Source organism: Alligator mississippiensis, chromosome 10, assembly GCF_030867095.1.
Source record: "Alligator mississippiensis isolate rAllMis1 chromosome 10, rAllMis1, whole genome shotgun sequence".
Taxonomy (NCBI): Eukaryota; Metazoa; Chordata; order Crocodylia; family Alligatoridae; genus Alligator; species Alligator mississippiensis.
The window spans coordinates 62,607,848-62,628,845 of record NC_081833.1 but is presented as its reverse complement, the minus strand read 5'-3'; the positions used below and the strand labels follow the sequence as shown (position 1 = coordinate 62,628,845).

At 42.1% G+C, this 20,998-nt stretch overlaps 1 protein-coding gene across 1 annotated transcript; it reads left to right on the top strand.

Annotated features, from left to right (window-relative positions):
• Positions 1-6,337: 6,337 nt before the first annotated feature.
• On the top strand, positions 6,338-19,893 carry CA7 (carbonic anhydrase 7). The gene is made up of 7 exons (XM_006274319.3): positions 6,338-6,613; positions 8,599-8,796; positions 12,246-12,364; positions 14,721-14,816; positions 15,076-15,138; positions 16,622-16,777; positions 17,492-19,893. The coding sequence occupies exons 1-7, from the start codon at positions 6,574-6,576 to the stop codon at positions 17,612-17,614; spliced, it is 795 nt and encodes a 264-aa protein (XP_006274381.1). The 5' UTR covers positions 6,338-6,573; the 3' UTR covers positions 17,615-19,893.
• The last annotated feature ends 1,105 nt before the right edge of the window (positions 19,894-20,998 follow it).

Below are 20,998 nucleotides of genomic sequence, written 5' to 3'. Positions count from 1 at the left end.
ATTAGACCAACCCAAATAGTTGGAGAATAGTTATTAAGCAAGCTTTCAGGTTCAAAACCCTTCGTCAGGCTAAGGAAGTTTCAGCAGTTGGTGTGTGCTCTTCCTGGTTGGAATGAAAAGTGAACAAGCCAGGGGCTGGGCTGGGCTGGGGAGTCAGTTGCCAGGCAGATTATAATGTATCAAAAATCCAATGTCTATGTTTAGTCCATGATCTCTAGTATCCAGGATCTCTGATTGAGTTCCATCAGAAATTCAACAATCACCATCCCTTCATCCGACTTTCTTTAGAATACTCCAGCATCAACATCTCCTTTTTAGACACGATGATCAGTATCCAGAAGGGTAAAATACAGACCACAGTATACAAGAAACCCACAGACCAACACACATATCTGCACAGAACCAGCAATCACCCTAAACACACCAAAAAAGCTGTGATATACAGCCAAGCCCTCAGATACCACCGCATCTGTACTGAAGAGAACACCCAGGATCGCCACCTCACCAATCTTAAAAAGGCTTTCACCCAGCAAGGACACTCCTCCAGAGAGGTAGATCGCACGTTTGAAAGAGCCACCCAGATACCATGTGAAGAACTGCTGCAGTACAGAAGAAAACCCCCCACAAATTGCACACCGCTGGTTATGACGTATCACCCGTCCCTTGAACCTGTACGGAAAATCCTCAAAAAATTGCAACCCATACTAGAAAGAGACCCGATTCTTAAAAAGGTCTTCCCAGAGCCACCCATCCTAGCCTTCAAACAAGCACCAAACCTCACCAACCTCATCACCAGAAGCAAACTTCCTCAAGCCCAGAACACACCAAAAGGATCCAGACCGTGCCATGACAAGAAATGCAAAACCTGCCAACACATCTCCACCACCCCCACTATTACTACACCCCACAACAGAGCCATCAGCATCCCTGGATCTTACAGCTGCACCTCCAGAAATGTAATATACCTCATCCAATGCACCAAATGCCCTGATGGAAGATATGTAGGAGAGACCAGACAACAACTGCGCACCAGAATGAACGCACACCGGAAATCCATCAAAGACAGAAATACCCAATTACCGGTGGGGGCACATTTCTCACAGGAGGGCCACTCTCTCTCCAATCTCTCAGTCCTGATCCTCAAGGGAAACTTACACAGCACTTCCCAGAGACGAGCCTATGAGCTCCATTTCATCAACCTGCTGGATACTAAAGATCATGGACTAAACATAGACATTGGATTTTTGATACATTATGTTGAGCCTGGCAACTGACTCCCCAGCCCAGCCCAGCCCAGCCCAGCCCAGCCCAGCCCAGCCCAGCCCCTGGCTTCTTTCCTTTTCATTCCAACCAGGAAGAGCACACACCAACTGCTGACACTTCCTTAGCCTGATGAAGGGTTTTTGAACCCGAAAGCTTGCTTAATAACTATTCTCCAACCATTTGGGTTGGTCTAATAAAAGATATCAAATTCACCCAAGGAACCTTATCTGCCTATATCCTTAGACCAACACGGCTACAACCTAAACCCCTGCAGCATGTTAGGGCTTTTCATTTGAGTCACCCAGATGTCAAACATTTGACTTCTGTGTGAAGAAGCTGATGTGCTTTTTTCTTTAATTCATGAGGACAGATGGATGGATCTTACTAACTGCAACTGGGATATAAGAGGAGTTGATCTCACCTCTTAATGGCAACTAAAACCAGGTCATTTAATGCAAACTGGTAGGAATAGTTAAGTGTAAGGGGAAAGTGTTGATGACTTTCTGTTGTTGTTAAATTAATGATACAGCGAAGTTCCAGATAAGTTTGGGCTGTAGCCAGGTGTGTCTTCTGAGATCAGATTTCCAGTCACAACCCCTTTAAAGTAAGTTGTACAAATGGCAAAAATGGGACTAGCTTTGCTTTACCTTTTTTGATTCCTTTTGGTAGTATTATGTATACCAGTGATCTGACTTCTGGCTTGGGCTTGTATAAAAAAATTGCATGCTGTCTCGTGAAAATGACATTCCTTTTTGCGTGGTATCATAGCTGGTGGGGAGGAGGGAGGCACCAGCATCAGCGCTCTGGGCACTGATTCATGTTCAGGAAGCCTGTGTTGAGGCAGCAGCAGCCCACCCCACCCCGACAACTGCAACAGCCCCTGCATGAGGGGGAAGTGCTCACTTCCCTTTTCTCTCCTCCTCCCCTAATGTCACCCACAGCACCAGCACTTTCTGTTACACCTCTGTCTTTGCCTCATTTGGGGCCTGAGTCTTCTGGGCCTCTGGGATGTAGCACACTCCTGAAGTTAATGGCTATGTACAGAAATTGAAGTCTTCAAGGGAGTAATTCTATGTAAGTGAGCTGCTTTGGGGACTTTTATATTTATAATATAGTTATGTTCTTTTTCACAACTCTCACTCCACTGTTTGGTATTGACTTTTAAAAACAGTTCATGCCAATACGAATTAGCAAAGGCTTCTTTTTCTGAAACCCACATTCAAAATTTTCTATTTAGATAATACCAGCAAAGATGCACTAGCATTCTGTCATGAAAGCTATGGAACATGATTAGTTCCATACATAACATGTATTAACAGAGTATTGGCTTCATATCAGAAAGATCTCTTCAGACAGGACCAGCCTGCTCTAAATCACAGTAAACAGATCAAATTATCCCAGTTTATACTGGGTCAAACTACGCTTTTGGCAAAAAAAAATGCCATCAAGCTAAAATGGGTCCTAAAAATCTGTTCATTCTAGCTGATTTGTTAGCCCATAAAATGTATCACATTAGTTAGTTAGTCTGCTCCAAGGACATCCTATAGACTGGGATGGATGGGTGTTACTAAATTTCCACTGAAATAAAATATACAACAGAGTTAATGTTTGATGCTGGGTGAATGTTTTATTGCTAGAAAATATAGTACTTCCTCTTTTTGGCTCTTACTAACTTCATTTTTCTCAGGCTTTGTGGTTGTCATGTCATAGTAAATTTATTCTTCTCTTGAAATGTCAGTGGTTACAAAAATATCTGGCCTATATATTTCTGCTTACAGAAATCAAATGTTGACACTTCTTTTTGTTATCAGCTGTCATGTGATATTTCACTTATTATCTTCCCTTATCAAACTGATAACAAATTATCATCTAAAAGTTACTTCGTATGCTTAGTTTCTACTAAGTGTCATACATTTTAACTGTTTCTTTGTGCCTTGAATCAGTTTTTGAATGCTTGGAATTTTAGTGCTGCTTCCTGTGTATAATCTGTTTCCTGTTTTACAGTTCTGTGTGTGGTTCTTGCATGGTAGTAATAAGTCTGCTAACTCATTAGAATTCAACTTACACATAAGGCCAAAATAAAACTATACTATATGTGCCATCTAGCAACTGACTGTATCAAGAATGGCAATGTAAGTGGAGAGATGCACTGTTTGGATAAACTGGATACTGTTTCGGGAACCTGAGGTGCCTGCAAGTTCTCAAGTGGTAAGAATTTCAGCATTTAATCTGCTCCTACCTATTGTACTTCAAAGGCCTTGAGGTGAACCACTTCCATCCAGACTGATGGTATTTCTGCTATATTTTCTTAATACGGAATGGTATGTTCATCATTCCTGTAAATGCTCATCCCCCTTCTCTCTCTCTCTCTCTCTCTCTCTTCCCCCCCCCACCTGTCTCTCACCCATTGACTCCTCAATCTACATTTTCACTGACTACCTGTCTTGTATGCATACCAGCCCAGCCGCTGGCTTCTTTACTTTTCATTCCATCCAGGAAGAGCACACACAAACTGCTGAAACTTCCTTAGCCTGATGGAGGGTTTTTGAACCTGAAAGCTTGCTTAATAACTATTCTCCAACCATTTGGGTTGGTCTAATAAAAGATATCAGATTCACCCAAGGAACCTTGTCTGCCTATGTCCTTAGACCAACATGGCTACAACCTACACCCCTTAAACCAAGAAGGCACTTGACACCTGATTCAAATGTATCAGGTGTCAAGGTGTACCACTGTTACAGTTAGTCACCAGAAACAATCCTAAAATCTACTTCTGCAACATGGGCCACAGCACCCTTCAGCCATTTAGTATTTCACCATCTATAATAATTTTTTCCTTTATGAGTCCTGAAATTGTGCTTGTTGATGCCACACCAGGCTGCTGTTCCATCAGTGATGCTGCAATCTCTTGGCATCAAAGAGATCACATATTGTCTCTTGCTCCTCTGCTATACTGCTTATTCAAGTTGCCATTGTCTCGTCTCCACTACTGTTGTTCCTGCCTTTTTCATGTTCCTTAGATCCCAACTATCCAAACTTAAACTGTGTTCACACTGCATCAGCTTGTTTACTCTCTCATACCTGAAAAGAATATGAATCTGAGACATTGTCCTGTGTTCTTTTTGAACCAAATTCTTACCCGTATGTACATGATATACACAAGGAGATGAAAGCTTAATGCTGTTTAACAGAGAGAATGTACAATAGCCACTATTGATTCTGTCAGACTGGCTTCAAGGCCCTTAGTATATGGAAATGGAACCTGGCCTTATTTTTCAAGGTGCTGAACACACTTGCCTGTCTTCCACCTCACTGGTATTGGTTTTTCCAATCTATTTCCTCTTCCCCTTAAAATACTCCTTCATCTTCTCAGCTACTCTGCAATGAGCACTTGATCCTTTTCCTGCTTTATCTCATTCTTCTAGAAGAGCTTCCTTGCCTATTTGCATCTAATTGACTCTGATTATTTTCAAATCTAGTTCTGATACTATCTGGTTCTAGACACCGCACTTGCACCAGCTTAAATCAAATACATTTAAAAACTGATTCGATTAAACCAATGGAAAATCCCTGGGGTGGACATATTTACCTCGGTTTATAGCTGATTTCTAGTGAATTTGTTTCTATCAACAAAACACAAAAATTTCATATCAAATATAGTTTAAATGCAGAGAGTTTGATAAAGGAAGCCAAATCGTATTAAGTAACTACAAAAAGAGGAGTATTGCATATGAATAATTTAATATATTTGTTTTTCTTTTCCTTCCAGTCTCTTTCCTTTTCTTGGTTCTATAGTAGGAATATTCAGTTTTCCATAAAATTTGCAAAAATATATGGATGCATCACTATGTGCCACAGTTATTTTGTTTTGTACTAATATCTGCCCTGAATTAGTGGCAGCCACGAGGCCATATTCAAACAGGATGTGATCAAGGCCAAGACCATTGATCTTAATCAGTACTACCGTGTATGTTGTTATTGATTTAAAAAATGCCAGAAATGGATCTGTGAATGGATTATTTAAGAGTTTACTTTGGAGCAGTCTCTTTGGGGTGGCGGGGGCTAAGTTGACATAAACCACGGTTGTCCAACTAGTGGCCCCTGGGCCCCTGCAGCTGCTTTTCCCACGGCCATGTGGCTAGGGAGGGCCTGGGAGAGTGCTACACACCCCTGGTGCTCCCTCTTAGCAGCGGGTTGGCTGGGATCATGTGCTACATTTGCAGCCTGTGCAGTGCATGGAGGAGAATCCTGGGGGTTTCACAGAGTATATGGCCTGTGCGATGTGCAGCCCAGGGGCCATATACCAGTGCTAAATGCAGCCCCAAGCTGCACTGAAGTGGGACAGGTCGGCTCCAAACCACGAGATAACCACCACCAGGCTCCACCACATTTGACCTAGTATGCTGAGGACCAGTCCCTCTCCTGACAGGGACTCCTGAGAGTTCATGAACTTTGACAGAGGCAACTGGGTTTCCCATTCTGCCTACTTCAGAGCCTCTTTGATTTTGCAGGACACAGTCATTGAACTGGCATTTTTTGTGGAGGCTTGGCAGGTATTTTTTCTTTGTAGCCTGCCATTTTATATTACAGATTGCAAAGAAATCCTTTAAACTGGGCACGAGGATAATATGATGTAGTAATGTTTGCCTGAGTCAGTAGACAGAATCAACACCTCTGAGAAGCGTAAATTCCTTCCATACACGTGTTGCCTCTAAAGCCAAATGATTATTTAAACATCATCATCGTGCATTGTTTCACTGCTGAATGGAGCAGACAAGAAAGACCAGATAATGTCACCATCATCAGAACAAGCAAGAAGGGAGGACGAAAATGGCATTAAGATCAGCATGCTCTGATGTACTCTACATCGCACTCCTTTGGCAGGTTAGATGGGTGGGACTGGGCTTCTGGGTGGAGCATGGAATAAAGCTAATGCTTTCCCCCCAATTTGGCCTCTGGAGACACAAAATACAAGCCACTGGTCTGGCAGTGATGTGTTTGTTTCTGGTCAATATGGCATATCCTTAGTCCATGAAAAACAGCACCCTGATTTCTAGAGTTTTCCCCCATACTGATGCTGAGCTGGTAAATGGGATGAGCAGCAATGATCAGGCTGGAATCTTGATGGGACCCTTGTACTTGGGACCCTCAGAAACAAAGATCCATGCTTCCTCCCACAGGAACTGCTTTAGCTGCTCTGTGTCTTTAAGAGACTGACACTATCCCACAAGTGAGACATTATAAAGGCAGGTAATCAGCAGCACTTGGATCAAAGAGCTGAGAGCAAGGCAGAGCACAGCAGCCTGCATAATGACGGGTCACCACTGCTGGGGATATGGGGAGGATGACGGTAGGTTGCAACCCTCACCCCCAAACCTCATGCATCTCTGTGTCCTCTCTCCTCCCACCCCCATCTCTTCCTCAGTTCTCTTGGCTAACCCCCGCAGACCTGGCTGTATTTCACTATCTAAAGACATCTTATATATGCAGCAGGTTATTAACAAGTTAACCGATAATAAACATCCTCCAAAAATGGGAACAAGGAAATGCACAAACTTCTGCTGCTCACTTGCTGTATTCAGCAAGCACAGTCACGAACTGGGTTTCAGCAACCTGCATCTTTCCTAGGGGGAGAAGGAATATTGCTAATCTTCAGTGATTGCAGTTATTTTAGGCATATCCTCCCTAAAAAGATGACAGCAAACAGGATTAGCTGGGGTTTTGTGTGTGTGTGTGTGTGTGTGTGTGTGTGTGTGTGTGTGTAAAATCGATCCCTTGCGTAAAGGAGATTTAGTGTAGCAGTAATGGACATTCTGATTCCACAGAGCTGACTAAAATGTGATATCCGTACTCCCACTGAGCTGACTGAAGTGTGGTATCCATGCTATAGATATTTCTTGAATATCAAAAAACTGTACAGATAAGTATTAAATATTGGAGGCTTTTTATAATAAACAAGTTGTCCTGTGTCCTTCTGATTTGACAACACCTTTAATGTAGAGTCAGTCTCCTTCTCTACCTCCCACCCTCAAAAAAGTGTGTGCGGGAGAGATCGAATGTAGAGCCTTTAAAGCCTCCTACTGCAGTGTTTTACAATATTTATATCTTTGCAGAGAATGGATGGATAAATGTTTGGTGTTATCCTAGCAAGTGTGCAAGTTTCTATATGACCATGTTCTTGCAGGAATTGCTTTAGCTGCCCTGTGTCTGAGTGAAAGCTGGATAGCTCTGCTGATACCATTTGTGTCTGCTGTATCAACACAAAGCTGACAAGGAAACACAAGTATATTACATTGATCTTCAGTCAGTAGAATTTCAAAAATATATCTTTAAAAGCTTCCCTTAGATGGAGAAAAGGGAAGTAAATAGTTTATAAGCCCAGTGCTTGGTGCCTGACAGAGACCAACATAGTGTGTCACATTGCATCTTGTAATTCTTTTACACCATGCCTGATTAAAATGTTTCCACTCTTCAACAAAAACAAGAATGCTAGAGTTAAAATTGTGTTCGGGTGAACTGTAATATACAAAACTGTAAAACATGTATAATTTTCCCAAAGCAGGGAATAGAAAAATTAAGTTGCTGTATTTACTTTAATAAAAAAAAAGTTGAAAAAGAGTAAATGGTATAGTTTTGTTATCTCAAATGGCATGAGAATATTGCAGTGTCAACAACAAAAAAAATGCCTGATTAAACTGGTCTTTCACCCCACTAGGCTGGGTCAAGTCCAAAGGTGTTGATAATCACATGGGTACTGCTCATTTAGAGTTGAGAGATACCATAATCGGTTTAGGGAGTAGTGAGGACTGTCTTGAAAAGATTTATTGCAGTCATAAAATGGATTTAAAAATAAACACATAGTAGCTGAGAGATTATGAGTCATATGCATCTCATTTCAATCAGCAGAGCATTAACCACTGTCTTACCTAGGAAAGCTTAAAGCTTAAAGTGTGTGTGTGTGTGTGTGTGTAAAATAATAAACAGGGAGAAAATCTTCAAATGAGTCTGTGTTGGAATAAATTCAGAATTGCACTTAATTTCTACAGAAAGCTGGGGGAGGAAATAGATAGATCTTGAGGTGCCTGTGAATGATTTGTGTTCTTTTCAGCCTGTTTGGTATAAAATAGCTAAATTACCACAAAATTGGTAACTGCTCTGTTAGGAATTGTAAAATGCAACATAATGCAAAGCGTTTCAGGTAACTCCTTAGATGACAAATGATTTCCACTGATCATGGCATTCATGTCATATCATGTCCTAAACAGCTGTAATGATGGTTTTAGATCTATGGCATCCATAAAGTAAGACTGTTTTCCTTTCCCCTTCATTTTAAAGGGCCTTCTGAATGGTACAAGTCCTATCCTATTGCTCAGGGAGATCGTCAGTCACCTATTGATATAGAGTCCACAAAAGCAGTCTATGACCCTCATCTGAAGCCTCTCACCATCTCCTATGAATTGAGTACATCTCTTAGCATCTCCAATAATGGCCACTCAGTCATGGTAGAGTTTGAAGATGCTGATGACAAGACAGGTGAGTGTTACATGCTGTGAATGCTTGTGTCAGACTACAAATGACTCATATTTTTGCACCTTCTTAGTTAGGAAGGTGATAAAATTCCTTCCTTGAAGTAAAGGTTGAAGTCAGTATCAAATTTTACCCGTTTAAATCTTCTGATAGAATATCTGTGGCATCGCTAGGCTCAGGGTATATGATCTTATCTGCTTGCATTTTGTTTAACCATATTCTTGGGCCTGAATTTTGGCTATAGAAATATGACAGAGGCTTATGAGGCAAAACTGAGTCTCACAGTCTCTCTTCCGAGTGCTTATTTCTGCATGATATGTAAAAATGGAGTCTGGGGAGAAGCAACTCCGGAGGAACCATCACAAAGAGAAACTTTGGTTTTTCCAAGGGAAGGGCAGTCACCTGGGATGTTTGGACCTCCACGTGGTTCTCCTGCACTCTTGCTGATATCAGTTTCTCAGCACATTTGCTTGGTGTCTTGCCCCTCATCCTGTTGGCTGCATGGCTTCTTCAGAAATGATATGATCTTTCTTGTCAGGTCTACTTAGGAGTCAGACTGAGCCTGTTGTATTAGCTGCGGCTGCCTTTTAGTGTTCACCCTCAACTCCCAGAAAAGCAAATGTTGATACTGTAACCAATAGATTGTTCTCTTTTCCATCTAACTCTGATTCATTCACAGACTCTCCCAACTACGTAAGTGGGCTCGCTACACCAGGACTGTTCGACTTCTAAGTCCCCAGCAGCCACAAGCCATGCAGATCACACCAGGGATGCCCCACAGACACTCGCCCCATCCAACACGCAGCCCCTACCACTACACCCAATGTCCCCCCACTCGATGTGGGTGTGTAAATGTGATTCCCCCCTCCTGCAGTAATGCATGACTGTGTGGGCAGCTTCCCCCACCCACTACAACTGCATGAGTGTCCTAGATACACCCTCAGCTCCCTCTGCTGCCACACTGGACCACCCGCTGGGGCAAAGGCAGGAAACAGCAGCTAAAGGAGGGAGGGGGAAGCCTGTAGCTCTTGCCACGGAAGGAAGTGAGAAGTGGCAGCCAGGTGAGAGCCCTAGGGCTTACATATAAATCCCTTGCTGGCCATCTGCGACCTGCAGGCCATCAGTGGGACAGCCCTCAGGACACAAACCTTGCTTTTCTCATGTCCCTGGATTGTTAAGGCTACAACAATAACATTAAACCTTCACTTACAGAATGGCATTAATTTGAAACAACAGTCGTGATCAGTAGCAAGAGACAGTTATGTAACTGGCCTCTGATTAGTCAGTTTGCTTTTATGTTCTTTATGTTAGTAAGTAGTGGGGCATCCATCAGTGTAGGGGCTTGTGCTAAGGCCTTAGTTTAATTGGATGTGTTGGATACTCAAGCCCTTTGTTAATGTGGCTGGGAAGTGAGCCTGTGATGACCTGAGGAATGCTGTGTTGCCTTGAAGTAATCCCATAAGATTGTCTGAGCATTATCAGGTGTGGGTTTAAATTACAGTCACTAGATCTCCTTTGAAAAAGAAAAATAGAAAAAATAAAACCTAAGGACAAGCAAACAGCTCCGCCAATGACACATTTTCAAGTGTATTTACTGATCTGTATAGAAAGACAGTGGATCTGCATTTACTGAAAATCAGCTGCTTAGAGATCAACTCACAAACTGGCTTTTTTAAGTGCATTTGCAACAGTTACCTTCAGAAACAATTCCCCTGCAGTTGTCAACAAAACTTTGCTCCTTTAATAGTGATATTCATCTAGCTTCAGAGGGCTTGGAGGAGAGTGCCCTGTACTGCTGTAGTGTTGTCCCAGTGTAGTGTTGTCAGCCTCTTGTGTGCTATGCCAGGGTTGATGTCAGGAGAGAGGAGAGCTGCTGGAGAGCAGATTTGGGAGGGAGGCTATTCAGGCTGTCCCTGCATAAATCCAGTGACTCACAACCTTTGCACAGAGGGCACTGCAGAGCTCTTTCTGGAGAGGAGGAGGAAGAAGATGTATTTCATTCATCTTACCAGCTTCCAGTTGGCCCCAGTTCAGCAAAGCGTGTAAGAACATGCTGAACTTAAAAAATGTAATTAAGTCCTATTAAATTCAGCACGTTTTAAGTGCTCTTTTGTATTGAAGCTGATTTAATGTACAAAGTCCACCTTGACCTGTGGTTGGGTTGTAGAAAACACCTCAAAATTATCATCTGCATAATACCTAGTTCAGAGACGATAATACTATGAACAGTGAAATAAATCCATAACATGGACAATTTGTAAACAGATAAAATGTTCATGACGATATTGTAGCTTGAAAAAGGACTATGTGGTGGTTAGTATTTTACAGACATTGTGCCCTTTATTTTAATTGAAGATTTAGACTATTTGATTTTAAATCCTGTTGGACAGAAACAATCTATTGTCCCATCTCCTTAAATCACAAAGGAGTTACTAGAATGCAAATGAGATTTCTATTTAATGAATGTATTTGACATCCCCTGGGTATTAATGGACACTGTTTAATCAAAGTATTATTTTAAATTTATTAAAAAATTTTAAAGTTTGCATATACTTTCTTCATATCTCTTTTCTCCTCCTTTGTAAAGTAAGAACCTTTGGTGAAAGGTACAAGATATTGCATTACCTTCCCTTATCAGGATCAGGTATTAACAGAAAACTGAATATAAGGAACTTCCATTAAAGAGAAAAGCAACTCTAAAGACAAAATACTTCAGTTATCTATAACTATAAAATTGCATTGTCAACAGCTTCTCTTCAGTTTCCCCTCTGCCCCCACATTATACAAGGACTCAAGGAGCCTTATAATTCTAAAGATTTAAAAGCATATACAATTATTTCACACACTGATATTTGTAATAATAAAACATGTTCAGTTTTCTGAATGTCACTAGGAAGAATTGTTTAACGTCAGCACATAACTGTTCAATTCTGTTTTCTCAAATTTACATTTCCAAAGAAAACTCCCAAATCATGTAAACTTCTATATAAATTGCTACCTATACTATAAAATGTTTCTCTGATTAGCATAAATCTTTTTGTTAATTCTGATATCATTTATGAGGAAAACTCAACAGCCTTACCCACCTAATCTGAAACTCTTAGAGAGAGTAACTTCCTAAAATAGGAACATTTCTGAGAGGTGACACAGGAGATTTGTGAGTTTCCAACAGGTCCAGACTACTGGTCAAACACACCATTAATTTGATTTACTGACCCTTCAGTCAGAGATTAATTTACTTGCATGTTATTAATTCTAAAGCGCTCAAAGCCAAGATACAGTGTTTTCTTCGTATTTTGTTAATTCCAGCTATGGATTCTGTCCTGTATATGTATTTAAAAAATCCTATTGTCTATTAAGAGATGTTGTTTCTGTATTGTTGTTCATCCTAGTTTCTCCAGTCACGGATTTAAAAAAATATTTTTTTATATTCCTTTCTCTGTTTCTATTTACAGTGGTCAAAGGAGGGCCACTTGAAGGTTCCTATCGGCTAAAGCAGTTTCATTTTCATTGGGGGCAGAAGCAGAGTCGGGGATCAGAGCATACAGTTGATGGCAAACCTTTTCCTGGTGAGGTAAGAAGTTCTTCACACAATTTAACTAAAAAAGGAGATGCAAATGCTGTATCCCAACAACACTAGCACTCAGAACAGTTTGACTCTAGATCTGAATTCTTGCAACTTGGTCCTTCCTTGCATTTAATCAAACAATGCATTGCTATATTCATTAATACACAGGCTATCTGTTAGCCATTACTCTTTATCTAGAGTAGGGATGGGAAGCCTTCCCTTACCTAGTAAACATTCCCAGGTGGGATACAGTTTCGCTAAAGGCATGACACGAATGCACAAAACTACTGGAAAAGATTAGCCAGGCATGGAGAAGAGCTTGCAGAAGGTGAACTCACAGCCAGTTATCCAATCGATCTGGGTATTGGGCTATCAGTGATATTACCATAAATAATTATTTAGCTCACAGGCCCCTACATGGCTACTGGCCTGTTGTTTATCTCCTGGTTAATACAGGTTATATAGGGTATGTGAATACTTCAGTAATGCATGGCTGAAGCCTATCTTCTAGACTGTGGCTAAAACCTTCCAAACTAATATGGATACCAGCAGTGGATCCATGGGGGTGTCACACCTCTGTTGCTGCCAGTTTGCTGCCAAGAGCTTCAGTCTTGGCTGTTGGACACAGGCGCAGTGAGCTCTCTGCTGCTACTGCTGAACCCCACTTTTTGCAGTCCTGGATCTGCTACTGATGAAGACTGAATTTCTTCTAGGCCTGTACATCAGTGGTGTCCAACCTTTTTAAGTAGGAGATCACCTTTGGCATTTAAAAGCAACCCAAGATCTACTGTGTGCTGCCACTACCTCCCCCTTTCTCTCCCCACCCCCCCCCATCCCAGCAGGTAAGTCTGTGGCAAGGGAAAGTTGGGGGGGAGGGGGAAATTGAGGCAAAGGGAGAAAAAATTATTTGGGGGCGCACCTCCCCAGCAGGTAAGTCCCACCCAGACGGAGCCCCACTCAACTTACCACTGCTTCTGCCTCTGTGGCACTCTCTCTCACCGCAGGGGCCTCGATCTAGCCCCTGCCTCTTCCTTTCCCCATGGACTGACCTGCTGAGGGGGGTGCACATGTGCATGCACACAGACACTCAGCCCCCCACCCCAGCCTCAGATCGATTCCTAGAGCCTCTGAGATCTATCACAAGAAGCTTCGAGATCTATCAATGAATCGAGATCCACTGGTTGGTGACCACTGCTGTACATGGATATTGGTTGACATTCAGATGTCATGTAATTAGTGAATTAGGCATCCATATTATGATGTAATAGCACTTCTAGATGATTTACTGAAGCCAGATTAGAGGCTTTGACATATACTTTAAGTACAAGGGGTAGAATTTTTAAAAGCAGTTAAAAGCCCATTCATGACAAGTCAACTTATAGTGTCTTAACCCTCAATAAAAGAAGGTGAGCTTTCATTTACCGTGGGATAAGAATGTGTGCACAGACAGCTACCGCAGAGTAGTTGACTCCTGGTAAATTCCTGCCTTCATTTACATCACAGTTGCTTTGTTTGCCGGTAGCAAGGAGCCCAGTTCTGTGTTCCTGGAAAGCCAGAGCCTGGTGCCAGGAATTGTGTTTAGAGCTACTCGGTACCACTCAGGCCTGTCTGTGTTGTCTGCTGTGTCGGTTTAGGTTCTCACAAGAGCGGGAATGAATGGGTTGGGCTTATTTCTCAGGTGTGCTCCTAAGCCTGCTCTGGGTGCCATACAGACCCAATGCAAAAAAGCTTAGCTTGGTTTGGTTAGCCAAGTAAAAGGAAGGCTGAGCAAGGGAGATGCTTGTTCTCTATAAATACAACCGGAGGCAAACAATAGGGGCTTTGTTTGTCTGAGAAGGTTTTGAACCAGTCTTACAGTAGGGGGAAAAACCTCGCCCAAACTGATTTTAAGATGGAGTCGGGTATAAGTTTATGATGTGACTGCTTGTGAAGCAGGGGGCTGATTCAGTGTCCTGGGAGGTCTTTTCTAGTTCTTTATAAGATGGCTGTGGGACTTCAAGAGGTGCCATCTGTCTCTCTAACTTGGGATGCTCACTGTAGGAACTAGATAAAAATAATCAATAACAGGTAATTCAAGAGGCAGGGCCATAGTGCTGGAATTAGCTTATAGAAAAAGGAGCAGTTTTCTAGCTGACACAGGGAGTGCATATTTGTTGCTTGGCAATCAAAGGACTGCTATTTTGGAACAGGCTCATTTAATAATTGAGTTGGTTCTGCTCATAACTTCTGGGAAATGTTCCCTCTGAACATTGCTGTTATCCTTAGAATTGGCTGATGTTACTGCTTACTAAATATGATATAACCTTGGTAAGAGCCCCTTTCATTAACTGTTTATTTCTTTCTAATATATTGCTTTCTGCAGCTCCACTTAGTTCATTGGAACGCCAGAAAATATGCAACATTTGGAGAAGCAGCAGCAGCTCCAGATGGCTTGGCAGTCGTCGGTGTTTTCTTGGAGGTAAGAGCCCCAAAATAGTGTGTTTATGTATAAAGAAGCATCACGCTGTCAAATGTTTAAGAACCAAGACACCTGTTTGAAAAGAGGTGTTTAGGGAAAGCAGATGACTTTATGGGAAGCAATAACTCCATGCAAGTTGCAGTTAAACCTACCTTGGGAGAAACATCCCAGTTGAGACTCAGGGAAGAAAATGGGCTGTTGCATATTCAAGCTTAATGATATCCATATTCTTACCTAACTTTATCCATTACACTTTTAGACTGGAGAAGAACATGGTCATATGAACAGACTCACTGATGCCTTTTACATGGTAAAATTTAAAGTAAGTTTTATGTGTGTACGTTCTCTTCCTTTTTTAATCTCCTTTACCCATGAGGCTTGTACAGGAGCTTAAGTTAAACAAATAACTAAAGCAGCAACATGCCTACTATCCTCACCCAAACTCACATAGTGTTAGAGCATCGCTGTAGTCATGTGCTCACTGTGCTACTCCTGCTGGTCTTTCACCTGGTGTGCCCAGCCTCTTCGGCTATGTCATGGGATTGTTCTGATCCTTCTGGAGTCCCCTGAAGTTAAAAGAAACCAAAAAGAAACTTTTTTTTTCTTTTTTCTGCCCATGTTATGAGTCCTTATCAGGTTTTTCATCCTTTCCAGGCTCAACAAAAGCAACCACTTCTGCCCTATCTAGGCTTGGGTAAGCCAGAATTGGTTGTTGACAATCAACTTCTGCCAAGCCTACCCTCTCCATGAGGAGTCTTCCTCAGGCCCTGAGCCCCAAACCAATCTGCTGTCCTACAGTTAAAGCTAAAGGTTATTTTTCTTCTCAGTCAGATATCAGTTCAGGTGGACTCTCCTTTGGAGCTTGCCATCTACAGCATGAGGCTGTTTAGGCTTCCAGCACTCCCATTAACTCTTTCCTGACTTGTGTGGCTACACTCTATCGGAATAGCACAATACAAAGGCATGCAAAAATGATCGCATAAATTTACTTCACCCTGTTGTATTGCCTCTATGAATGTACAGTTCCTCATATCAGAGAATCCCTGCTTCGAATGCACTAAATCTCATTGTAACTGTATTACGTGTCTCTTACAAGTATGCTTATTTTCCTGCCTGTGTGCATGAAAGAGGGTTAATTACAATGTTGTGGATAAGTGCACATCTTTAATTAGATGCAGTCCTGATGACGCGGTCACAACTATTCCCAGCATCTGATTTCCAGACTTTGGAAAGGAAGAGTTTCTCCTTCAGGCCCTTGTGGTGATACAGCTGAAAACTGGAAGGACTGCCATGGGACATGAGCTGCACTTGTCCTAACTCCTCCTAGGCTCTGAAATCTGCAGTTTTACAGACACTTTACCTTTTTTGAAGCTCTTCACTGACGCCGATGTTGTAAGACCCCCAAAATGACAAGTTCCTTCAATTCCACAAAAGCATGTGCTAGTTAGAAGGCACATGCTGTTTTATGAAACTCGTGCCAGGCACCATTCAGAGCAAAGATTTTCTGCCTTATTTTCTCATGGGATGCCCTGCACAAGGGGCATGAATTGTCAGGAGACCTTTTGATGTACTAGGCAATAGAGGCATACCCTCTAACACACTCAGGAACCAGCAGCCGGTGTTGGGACTGCTGCATGGTAAGGAGTTCATGATACTAGATGAGTGCTGTTCTTACAATGCTTTTGTTATCAGACACAGACCAATTGTTATCCCAGTATTTTTGTAATTTTTAAGCTATTAGCTGGCACTTCTGTTTCTCAATGCATATTTTAAAAAGTGAAATATAACTTATCACTTCTTTCCAGGGGACAAAAGCTCAGTTCAGAAGCTTCAATCCAAAATGCCTCCTGCCCTTCAGCCTAGATTATTGGACCTACCCTGGTTCTCTGACAACACCTCCTCTAAATGAGAGTGTAACATGGATAGTGATGAAAGAGCCTATCAGGATTTCTGAGAAACAGGTACAAGTGCATTTAGCTTGTCCCCAGGTTGGACTTTATTTTTGCAGGGTTCAGAAATAGATCTGTAAACCATGATTTTTTTTTTAAGTGTTTGGCCTGATTTAAGAAATGACAGATAATTTGTGACGTCTTTCCCTGATGTCCTGAGTGCCAGAATTTGTGACTGCTAGAGTAGGGTGGATAGCTAGTGAATACAACAAGTAACAGCCAATATTTTGCTTATGCCTCCACAGAGATAAAATGGGCCAAATGCTGTCTTCTTTTACATCCGTGCAACCATCTCCTAATTAAATGCAGGCAGATGCCTAGAATTTCTTCACTATATGTCAAATAATATTTTAGAATGAGGAATTGTAAAATGACTTAAGAACTTAGGAATGGATATTTAGTGAATGGATATTTAGTGTTTAGGTACTTTTGAAAATCCAGCTACATAATACTTGCTGAAACCTAGGAACGTGAAAATCCTAGTTGGCTTGTACTTTCATATTTAGGTGTCTAATTATCTATAGAAACTTTATCCTCTATTTTAACCAACCCAGATGTATTTCACAGTATGATTAAGTCTCTGATATCTGACTGAACAAATTCAGTGGTCACATAACCCCTTCCCTGTCACTTCCAAAGTACCAAATGTTTTCTTTTTGCTCTTTTTTCAAAAGCAGTAAACTATTTGCCTTTTTAAAAGTAAATTTGTTTTACATGGATCTACAGCTGGGGAAATTCCGAACCCTTCTCTTCACCAGTGAGGAAGACCAGAAGATCCAGATGGTGAATAATTTTCGCCTCCCTCAGCCTCTGAAGGAGAGAACAATTCGAGCTTCCTTCAAGGCTTGAAAAAGAAAATTAATATTGAGCCTCAGCAATCGAAGTGCTTCCATGTTCAAAAAACCAGAAAAGACCTGTGGTCTTCAGATATTACTGTATCATTCCCTGGCCACCTCACGTTTTAGTGCAGAAAAACAAATCAGTACCTCTTGGTTTAACACTTTACATGGGCCAGATTTATTCTTTTAAAAAATATCATGGGATCTTGTTTACTAATAAAAGGACATTTTTAAGAAACTGGGATATTTTAGTAATCCCAGGTGCTCTCCAGAAGAATGGTGTGATGAAATTCTACAGAATTATTAAATGCAATTTTATGTTTTTAACTGAGTATTTTAGAATGAGAAATTGCTTGTGATGGGCAAAACTTTTAATAATAGAGCTGTTATCAACTACTGTAGAAAAGCCACTAAGCTATGATAGGAAAAGTTCAGTAACAGTCATGTGCTGTAATGACAAGGAAATCAGATGCTTCTGCCTTCCTTCCACTGATTTCCTTTGGAATCTGTCCTATTTGTCCAATTACTCTCATTCTGAAAATTTCCTGATCATATTTTCATTGACTACTGTCGCCTTTTCACATCTCTGAGCAGAAAGACTAAACCAGTAGCAGTAAGAATTATGTCATTTTCTCCATTCATTTCAGGTGGGCATGAATTTCACGACTCCTAAATATTTGGATGTTATGATGTTGTTAGCTTATGTCATGTTATAAATGTACTCAGCACCCCACGAGCAAACCATTTCACTGCAGATCACTGCATCAAGCATTTTTCCAAAGCCCTCGGACCATGGGGACATACCTAGTGCCCTATGTTTAATTCAGTCAGAAGGAGTTTCCTTATCAAGTCAGGCAAATTTGTAGCAATTTTTGTAGCATATAGGATGGTAATCCTATGGCCTGTTCAAATTCTACCTCAGGGAAGTGCATTCCCCTGAAATGTGGTTTCCTTCATTTCTTGCCCTGAAGTATGTGGTGGTGGGGTGCATTGTGAAGCAGATGCTCCATTCCACTCTGGGGGCTCACCTTAGTATAATTAATTGACTTCAATGGAGTTGCACCTGACTAGACCTGGGGTGCGAATCAGCCCCTAGATGTGGCTGCATTCTAGAGATAAGGACTCCAAATCACTGAGACGCTTCAACACTGAGCACTTTTACCTCCTCAGAATACAGGTACCCTAAATGAGCCAAATATAAATAGGATCTGAATTTCTGCCACTTTGCTGGCAAAAATCTCAAGGGACATGTTTTGCCTCTACTAATGTAAATGGTGCTGAAGTTAGCTGCAGCAGACATCTGTGCATTCCAGTTAGTCACCAACAATGTCCAACCCTATTCTAAACAGCCGATGCAATTTGTGTAGAAGTGATACAACCAAATTGTTCTCTCAAATCTCATTTCTTCAAGTTAGGCTGCTCGTCACTTCCCTCCTATTTTGAAACAAGTTGTACAGCATAAGAGAAGCAGAGAAAAGAAAAGGGAGATGTTGGTTCCTGCGCAAATCTCTGTAAAAAGAGAGGGAAGCTGGTATTGTGGTTGAAGCACAGGGCTGAGAGCAAGGAGATCAGGGCTCTTTTGTAGGCTTCCCATACAGCTTGTATATTCACTAGAACTCTCCATCCTTCCATGTCCTCATCTGTAAAATGGGGATAATAACACTTACCTACCTCACAGGGATGTTGTGAAGACTAATTCAGCAATGGTTAGAAAGTGTTTTGAATGACTTAGCTGGAAGCTGCTAGAGAAGAGGGAAATAATTATAAATTGCAATGCACTGGCCATAATTAATTGTAACTTGTGCAGCTAGTTATGCAAGCTGCTAGTACAGAAGGCAGGATATTCTTTATGCGGTATTTTCAATGTATTTGACAAAGTAGATAAATTGCTGTTTTTTAAATCAAATGTGGGTATTGTGTGTTGTCTTGCTCGATCTCTCTCTTCAGCAGGTCTACTCTTATGCTGCATTAGAGGGAAAAACTTCCTGTGGCTGTATCTTGCTTTCTCTATGACTCCCTTTCACCACTATCACAGGAGGGAGGTCAGGGTGGCACCATCATAGAGAAATGTAGTTTTGTTGTCTTGTCCACTACTGTCTGGAGCAAGTCAATAATGGATTAAGGGAGATTCCAAACTACTTACTGACTTAAGTGTTCTGCAGTCCAAATAGGGTCCTGAAATATCACGTAATGAAACAGTGCAAAATTGGATTATAAACAATGCACTTGGGCAGACAGCTCTCTAGAACCTCTATTATTTCTTCCCCGAAAAACCTGTGCTCATCTTCCAACATGAGAAGTATGCCCAGGAATCCTTCCCTCCCTCCAGTCATGCCAAGGTACAGTGAGGATATACCTAGTGTGACCATTCTTGATAAACAGAATAATTGGAAATAAAGATCCTCTGTGCCAACCCCTTTCTGTATCTGATGGATTCTGCCCTCCTTGCCTGGCCCTGGAGGTGAACAGGGATGTGATGAGTCTTGTGTGTGCCTGTCACATAGCCAAAATCTATAAGAAGTTAATTTTCAAAAGTAAGGGCAGGTTTGAAAATGTTGAGAGTTGAGAGGTTTTTTTATCAGGGATGAATAAAAATGCTATCTGTGCGGGCCGGGCCCCAATCCCGCCATCGTCGCCATGGGTGGCGGTGATTCCGATCCCATTCTGGCCGCCATGGGCAAGCCGGGGGCGAACCGGGGTCGTACCGGACCCGTCTCCGGTGCACGCGGGCTGTGGCCGGCAGCCCGGGCACTTGGGGTGGGAGAGAACCGAGGGGCGGTTTTGCGCACGCGAGTTAGAATTAGTCACGGAGGCGTAACGGTTGATTGAAAAGATTGTTTACTTACACCCAAAGATAGTATCGGTGTAGGCTGGATAAGTTTCCAGGCACAGCTCCCGCTTGAACCCTCGTTGGAGGATTCTGACAAAACGATTGCTCCCACGGAGTTTGCTAGGCTCTGCGGGTCCGGTTAAGTTAGATTCGAAAAGCTTCCCCGGAGCTATTCAGGCTCCGCGGGTCCGATAAGTTTTCCCCGGAGTTTGATAGGCTCCGCAGGGTCCAAAATTACAGGAAAGGGATACGTCTAGGATTGCGCTCGGCGATGGGGAGAGGCGAGAAGCGAAAGCTCCGTAGGCTCAGTTCTATTGCCTCTATTGCCTGCTTAGGGGAGGCGCGTCGGGTCCGCGAGGGTCCACAGCGCTTGGAGCTCTTCACACAGAATCTCTCTCATCCTCCCTCCTCCAGCTTGGGCCGAAACTACCCAAGCCTTATGTACGGCTAGCAAGCCAATCGCTAGCCGCCACGTGTGCCTAAATTAGGAGTCGGCCAATAACATGGTGCGGACCCTAATACAAATGGTGGGAACTTCTTTGCAACGTGTATCACTATGATGCA

Coding starts and splice junctions, on each gene's coding strand:
- CA7 (XM_006274319.3), top strand. CDS start 6,574: ATGACGGGTCACCACTGCTGGGGATATGGGGAGGATGACG. Junction 8,797..12,245: donor AGATGCTGATGACAAGACAG/GTGAGTGTTACA, acceptor TTCTATTTACAG/TGGTCAAAGGAGGGCCACTT. Junction 14,817..15,075: donor TCGTCGGTGTTTTCTTGGAG/GTAAGAGCCCCA, acceptor TTACACTTTTAG/ACTGGAGAAGAACATGGTCA.